This window comes from Accipiter gentilis, unplaced genomic scaffold (genome assembly GCF_929443795.1).
Source record: "Accipiter gentilis unplaced genomic scaffold, bAccGen1.1, whole genome shotgun sequence".
In the NCBI taxonomy this organism is placed as follows: Eukaryota; Metazoa; Chordata; class Aves; order Accipitriformes; family Accipitridae; genus Astur; species Astur gentilis.
The window spans coordinates 1,066,041-1,074,046 of NW_026060847.1; the positions used below are offsets into that span (position 1 = coordinate 1,066,041).

The window sequence follows — 8,006 nt, forward strand, 5'->3', positions numbered from 1 at the left end:
TCCTTGCACACACAGCTTTTGCTTCACCTCTTAAACTGTCTTTGTCTTGACCCATGAGTTTTCTTGGTTTTGTCACTTCTTATTCTCTCCCTCATCCCACTGGGCATGTAAGAGTGAGTGAGCAATTGATTCTGGGTGTTTAGTTGCTGGCCAGGGTCAAACCACAACTGATTTCTACCATAGTGTCCTCCTTTCTGGTCTTTCTTTTGACCCACGCGCAAGCTCTCACCTAACCTGTTGCCTGTCCAATAGAAGAGATCCATATAGCTGAGCTGCCCTGGCATCAAACAAGAGATCCCCTGCTCCTCATCTTTCCTGTTGGTCTCTCCTAAAGACATTTTATCTCCCTCCACCACAAAAGCCATGGGAGCTCTCCTTCCCCACCTCAGCTCTTATTCCACTGATGTCACAGCTCTGTGATGGCACATCGGGCTCCTGTTGTCTGTGCCCCAGGCTGTGGCCTTTGGTGCACATTTGGGCTGCAGAACCTCAGATGTGGCACCAGGGCCACGGGCTGACTTGTCACACGGAAACCTGGTACCCAGAGACTGGATGCCTTGTATGGAAAGGCTTTTATTCCCAGCAGAGGCAATCTGGATTGGACGGTAGGTGGCAACATCATGATGAATGAGGTTCCCACAACAAGAGCAAAAGCTGCAGTCTCCAAGGCCAGAGAGAAAAAGGTCTGGGCTGTGCAGCCCTGTACAACCCTGGCAGGAGAGGGGTTTGCTGTCCCAGGTGACTCTGCAGCACTGTGCAGCCTGTGACAGAGGTGAAGCCCATCTCCAAGAAGGACAACCTGCTGCTTAGAAAGGTCCTGGGGCAGGACAGCCTGTGATTCAGCCACACTGTGGACATCATGCTGGTGACTGACCAGCTAGATAGCTCTGCAGAGAAGGACCTTGGGGTCCCCAAGGACAAGCAGCTCAGTATGAGCCAGCAATACACCTTCATGGCAAAGGCCAACAGCCTCCTGGGCTGCATCAGGAAAAACATTGCTGGCAGATGGAGGGACACATCCCTTCCCCTATCCTCAGCACTGCTGACGCCACAGCTGGAGTGCTGTGTCCAGTGCTGGGCTGCCCAGTGCAAGTCGTTGACTTACTCAAGCAAGTCCACCAAAGGGCCACAAATCTGGTTTAATGGTCTAGGAGGAAAGGCTGAGAGATCTGGGACTGTTAAGACTGAAGAAGAAAAGGCTTGAGGGGGTGGGGCTTATTAATGTTTATAAATACCTGATGGGAGGGAATGAAGACAAGGGAGCTAGACTTTTTTTTCAGTAGTTCCCAGTGAGGGAAGACAAAGGGTGATGAACACAGATAAAAACACATGAAATTCCATCTGAAACCAAGAAAACACTTCTTGATGGTGAGGGTGGCCAAACACTGGAACAGGTTGCCCAGAGAGGTTGTGGAGTCTCCCTCCATGGAGATATTTTAAACTCACCTAGACAAGGTCCTGAGTAACCTTCTCTATTCCAACCCTGCTTCAGCTGATGGGGTTGAACTGGATGATCTCCAGAGGTCCCTTTCAATCTCAACACTTCCGTGATTTTGTGAGCATAAAGGTAAAAAGTAATACAGAAAATAATGAACAACACATAGCCTTGTCAACAAATACAGTGGGATCCTGTGGAGAAGACCCAAGCTGAAGCAGGGGAGCAGTGTGAGGAGGAAGGAGTGGCAGAGGTGTTCTTTACCGACTGAAACCCCCATTCACCACCCCCCTTGCTCCTCTTGAGGTTAGGGTGAGTAGAAGAATTGGGAACAATGGAATAATCTGAGCCTGGGAACAAGGAGTGGGGTGGGGAAATGGTCTTTAATATTTTTGCCGTAGTTTCTCCCTATTCAAATCTATTTTATTTGACAGTAAAATAAATTGATCTTCCCAAAGTCGGCTCTTCTTTGCCTGTGAGAGTAATTAGTAAGCAATCGCCCTGTCTTTGTCTTGACCCATTAGGTAGTCCATCTTATTTTCTCCCTTTGTCATGCTGACTGGGGTTGTGAGTGAACAGCTGGGTAGATGTCTGGCTGTTGGCGAAGGCTAACCCACTACAGCACCACCACATCAGGACTGCTGCGTCCAGTGTGGGGCTTCCCAGCACAAGAAAGAGCCTGACAGACTGGAGCGACTCCTGCAGAGGCCAGAAGGGTGGTTGGGGCCTGGAGCACATTATGGGAGAGGAGAGGCTGAGAGAGCTGGAGTTTTGAGAAATCCCTCAGAGCCAAACATCGGAGCAAGGACCAGGCCAGCTGGTGGGATCTTAATGCAGATTTCAATATTTGTTGAGACAAGGCCATGAGCACCTGATCTCGCTGGCATTGTCTGAGAACAGTCTTGGCTGAGAGTCCGGCTGTGGCAAGAGCTATGGGACTTGGTGTGTACTGAGCGTCAGTAGGTAACTGGTTTCCTTTTTATTAATAATGGCTGTGAAGTTGGGTATTATGGAGCTGCGGAGGAGATCAGAGGTGACCATGCAGCAAAGGTTCCTCCTCAGGGCTGGAGTGTACAGCCAGACATGGAAATGGACAGTGTGTGGAGTGGTCAGGGAAAATTGCCCTGGGACAGCTTCCCTGGGGTGTCCAGGGAACATGGCATGGACTGGGCCGCTCTCTTCTACACCTTCGGTGCTTCAGTGCCTTGCTTCCTTCACTGTATCACTTGACTCTGCACTGTGAGTACCCCGTGTGCCCTCACCCTGCACACTCAAACAGCTGAGCTCTACACGGGTATTTTTCCTCTCCCAGACATATTCCTGCCCAGCCCAGTCCCTCCCCAGCTCTAAGCACTTCCTCTGCCCTCTCCTCAGCCTGGCCCAGCAGAGCAGCCCAGTCTGGGCTGGCCCCACAGCAGTACCCACTGCAGGGTGCTGCAAAGCTCTGGGCATTCGACCACAGCCCCAGCCCCTCTGAGGGGCACAACAGGTTCTGGGGGCAGAGAGGGGTCTCAGCCTGTCCAACAGCCCCAGGGCTGAGGGCCACCTATGCATGAGGAGACAGAGGCCAGTGTCTCCCATTGTCCCTTGCTCTTGTTTCCAAGAGATCCTTATTACCAACTGACAGATGCCCCTCTGAGTCAGCCCCTCTCACCAGGACAACAATCCTGGCCTGGAGGCTCCTCAGGTTGCTCCTGCTCTCCCAGCCACAGTGCAGCCTGCCCTGAGCTAGTGCATGCATAAATAGGTTTCTCTTTTTCACTTATCCCCACCTGGGAGCACAGAGTTTATCCTTTGCTCTTGTCCAGGGACATCCCTGCTCCCCAGAGAATCTTCCTCCAGGGGACGGTGCCCATGGAGAACCCAAGCACAGCCGCACAGCCTCGTGGAGGCAATCTCTTCAGCATGTTCCTGACCTCAGCTTTGGAAGAAGAGACCAACCTCCAGACACCAGCACTGAGGAAATCCCCTCTTCTTACAAAGATGTGACACAGGAGGCCAGCTGTACCATCATGCCAGAGACTTGTATGAAGGCCTCTGGGTCAGACAGGCTGAGTTCAAGCCTCTGGAGAAGCAGAGTGAATGCAGACATTCCTGGACAAACAGGATTATCACAAATAAAATACCAAAAGCACAACAGGATCCCCACATACATTGGAAATCCCTTGTGAAGAGACATGAGCAGCTTATTGCTGCTGACAGACTACTGATTGCATCAGTTTCTTCAGTACATCCTTGAGCTCCTCGTTCCTCATGCTGTAGATGAGAGGGTTCATTGCTGGAGGTAGCACTGAATACAAAACAGCCGCCATCAGATCCAGGGATGGGGAGGAGATAGAAGGCGGCTTCAGGTAGGCAAAAATGGTAGTGCTGACAAAGAGGAAGACCACAGCCAGGTGAGGAAGGCACGTGAAAAAGGCTTTGTGTCGCCCCTGCTCAGAGGGGATCCTCAGCACAGCCCTGAAGATCTGCACATAGGACAGCACGATGAAAACAAAACAACCAAAGACTAAACAGGCACTAACCACAAGAAGCCCAGCTTCCCTGAGGTAGGAGTCTGCACAGGAGAGCTTGAGGATCTGGGGGATTTCACAGAAGAACTGGTCCACAGCATTGCCTTGGCAGAGGGGTACTGAAAATGTACTGGCAGTGTGCAGCACAGCATTGAGAAACCCACTTCCCCAGGCAGCTGCTGCCATGTGGACACAAGCTCTGCTGCCCAGGAGGATCCCGTAGTGCAGGGGTTTGCAGATGGCAACATAGCGGTCATAGGCCATGACTGTGAGAAGAAAATACTCTGCTCCAAGCAAGAAGGAAAACAGAGAGAGCTGTGCAACACATCCTGCATAGGAAATAGACCTGGTATCCCAGAGAGAATTGGCCATGGCTTTGGGGAGAGTGCTGGAGATGGAGCCCAGGTCAAGGAGGGAGAGGTTGAGGAGGAAGAAGTACATGGGTGTGTGGAGGTGGTGGTCACAAGCTATGGCGGTGATGATGAGGCTGTTGGCCAGGAGGGCAGCCAGGTAGATGCCCAGGAAGAGCCAGAAGCACAAGAGCTGCAGCTCCCGTGTGTCTGCAAGTGTAAGCAGGAAGAACTCGGTGATGGAGCTGCTGTTGGACATTTGGTCCTTCTGACAATGGGGCACTGTTAAAGATGGAAAAGACAGACAGTAGTTAGGGGATTCCTCTCTGAGCAAAATCAAAGCCATTTATTATAGACTCTCCTCTGTTGCACAAACCCAGTTTTCACTTTCTAGGAGACCTTCCTTCAGTTCCATGGCAGGAGCTCTGGTTGGTGCTGGCTGAGTGTGCTGTGAGGAGCAGGGCCTCTGCCGACTGGCTGCTGAGGAGTCAGCCCTGCCTGCAGCAGTGGGTTCATGGGAACAGTGGGAGCAGGGGCCAGTCCTGATGTTCAATTTTGTCAAATGAAACCACTCCTAACACAGAATTGCTTGTCAGCATCTGCATTCCTGGTGCTAAGGAACCAGGATGGCAGAAGGCAGTTTGAGGTCTTGTAAAGTTCCCTCCATTTCACCAGGCGAGCGTTCTTGTATGTCAGAAACCCTTAGAATTTCTGCTGCACTCAGGGAGAACAGAGTGAGCCCTGCAGGGCAAAAGGATTGGCTGTGACTCAGTGCAGAGTGAAAGAATCTGGTCTGCCCCTCCATCTAGTTCCCAGTTTCCCTGTGCTTGCACCCTTCAGAGATGGAGGGTGATCACACTCCCATGTCATCCTGAAAAGCCAGCAGATACTGCTGAGAGCAGAGACCACCTCAGACCACTAACGGTATCAGCCTTTCTCAAGATCTCAGCACCCCACTTCTAGTCAAGGACACACATGGCACATTTCATCAACTCAAGAACATTTCCTCAGTCATAGAGTCTCTGTGTTTCTCCATGGGGCTTTCAGATAACTCAAAGATACTATGGGAGAGGTTTACGTCACTCAAGGCAACTCACAGCTTTTAAGAACACATCAAGGAGAGAGATAAGTGTCCTAATTGTAGGAAATGCTTAGGAATCATTTCTTTACAGAGGGGGTATTGAAACCCTGCAACAGGCTTCCTAAACAGGTGGTCGATGTCCCACGCCTGTCAGTGTTTGAGGTATTTGGACAATGCCCTTAATAACATACTTTAACTTTTGGTGGCCCCTGAAGTGCTCAGGCAGTTGGACTAAGTGATAAATGTATTTCCCTTCCAGTTGAACTATCCTATTCTATTCTATTCTATTCTATTCTATTCTATTCTATTCTAATGTTATCTCACTGAAGGAAAACCAGCTCATTCCCCAGCCCAGAGACTGCATTGACCAGATCTCCACAGGTGCCAAGAAAGCTGGGACACTTGTTCCCATGAACACAGTAGTAGGAATGGACCCACAAGGCCAGTGTGTGACTCTGCAGCTGAAATTCCCATCCCCAGACAGCCTGACAGCAAGAACAAGGTAACAATAACACAAACAAGTACAGAAACAAGGAACAATACAGTGAGGGTCTGGATGAGAGAAGCAAGGGAAGAGCCAGCTGGGCCCTCAGGACAGCGTTAGCCTTACCCAGCTGTGCACACCACCTCCCAGGCATCAACATTGCCAGGCAGTTTCTCTCAGCCCCTGGGCTCTGCAGAGGGACCTGGGTACGTGGCTGGACAGCTGCACCGTGGCTCTGCTGGAGCTCTGGCTGCAGAGGAGATGGTTCATGCCTTGGACCCCCCAGCTCTGAGGGTAGGGGCTTTGCTGGGTGGGAGAGGAGGCAAGGGGGTTTGCTCAGAGGAATGGGTCTGCATTGGAGGGGATGATACAGAGATTTCTGAATTCTCCCTCTCACAGCATTTCTGGTTTTAGTTTCCTTTCATTCCCTGGTCATTCCCCTGCTGCCGGGTGATTTTCCTCCTAGGAGGTGTTTCCCTGTGCCATGTCTTTTCCCTGTCAGAGCTCACAGACCCCATCCCAACCTCTGCGCACTTACCTTAGCCCTATAGAAACCTGCCTGTTTGCAGGGCACTGGCTGGGTACATGTTCCTGTTTGCTGGTGGAAAAGGGCAGGTCAGACCAAGCCTGATGGGTGGTGCTGGTGCTGCCCATAGGCAGAGGAGAGGCCAAAGGCACTTTAGGAGACTACTATAAGACTTACTATTAAAGTTACAGCTCAGGCGTCTCAGTGACTTGTTCAAACTTGAGAGCTCCTTTTCCATTTCTCGACCACCAACACCCAAGAGTGGGAAATGGAAAATACAGACTCAGGAAAGCTCCTTATCTTCAACATAATCTCCACATTGACCTTGCTCTTGAAAAGTCCCCTTGGAAATATCCTGGGGTAATCTGGAGGCACAAGCAGCCCTGACCCGTGCAGCACCCTCTTGACAACAGAAGGACCCTGCCTTGCTGAGTGTTGCTCGTTCCCCCCACAGCTTCTCCCCGCAGCATTGTGGGGAGTTCGCCAGGCAGGCTGAGGGCTGACCATGGCAGGCAGCAGAGTTCCTACCCTGGCACACAGACCCCTGGGGTACAGGGACCCTGCTCTGAAGGACAACCCTGGGCAACCCAGCTGCACACACGGCTTCGCACACTTGTAGCTGTCCCTGGGAGGAAGCAGCCATCATGCCCTGTCTGTCTGCCAGTGCAGCAGAGAAGCCCAGCTCTGGAGCACATAATTTCTCTCAACATCAGAAAAGCCAGGAGTGCCATCCAGAAAGATCCTACAAGCTGTGGCATTTACCAACATTGGAAGATCACTCTGGTACAATCATCCGACTTGCCCTGCAGCCAGACACTTACCTTTTCAAGGGCTGTGAAGATTTCTCCACCAGTGAGGTCTCAGCACCCTCCCACTCCTGACTGCCCTTAACATCTCTCTGCCTCTCTCTGCTCTCCCCCTCCGTGGCTGCAGACAGTGCAGCCCTGCTGTGCTTTGCAGAGGAGCTGCTCCTGGGCAGAGCTGTCTCTCTGCAGTGCTGCCTGCTTGCCATGAGCTCCCTCCAGCCCAGGAGCCCAGCCCAGCTCAGCAGCAGAGGACCAGCCCAAGGCAGCACTTTCTCTGCCCCCTCTGGGCTCCCTCCTGGTGTCCCTGGGGCTCCAGGGGAACCTGCTGGGAAACAGGCTGAAATAATCACTGATGTTCCCTCCCTCAGCTGGGGAGACACACTTCTTTCCAGCAGTAACATTTCTCCTATCAGAAAAAGAATAGGGCATGAGAGTCACCTTTTCTTGTCCCATCATTATTCAGGACACTGAGGCAGTTACTGAGAGAAATTTCCTTTACCCCTACTGCTGAGGGAAGGGATCCAGCCAAGTCACTTGAGGTCTCTCATCCTGGTTTTGTAGTCCTGGGGCTAGAAGGGGACTCTGCTCCCTCCTGCCACAAACAACAGGAGGAGTAATTCCTCTTGCCTCAGTTTAGGCATGCACAAAGTAGACATCTGCATGTAAGCTCTTTGGTTCAGCTTCCATATGAATTAATGGAGATTGAGGGAGTGCTGGTAGCTGCAAGTTCTAACAGAGCAATGCCGAGGGAAAGGACAGCATCTGGGGGCGTGATCTTGGAGCCTGCTTAGGAATTACTTTTGTAGACAGG

The 8,006-nt window shown here is 51.6% G+C and overlaps 1 protein-coding gene across 1 annotated transcript; it reads right to left on the reverse strand.

Annotated features, from left to right (window-relative positions):
* Positions 1 to 3,621: 3,621 nt before the first annotated feature.
* LOC126036950 (olfactory receptor 14A16-like) lies at positions 3,622 to 7,651 on the reverse strand. The gene is made up of 2 exons (XM_049797178.1): positions 7,399 to 7,651; positions 3,622 to 4,580 (listed from the first exon to the last, which is right to left on the reverse strand). The coding sequence occupies exons 1-2, from the start codon at positions 7,649 to 7,651 to the stop codon at positions 3,622 to 3,624; spliced, it is 1,212 nt and encodes a 403-aa protein (XP_049653135.1).
* Positions 7,652 to 8,006: the final 355 nt, after the last annotated feature.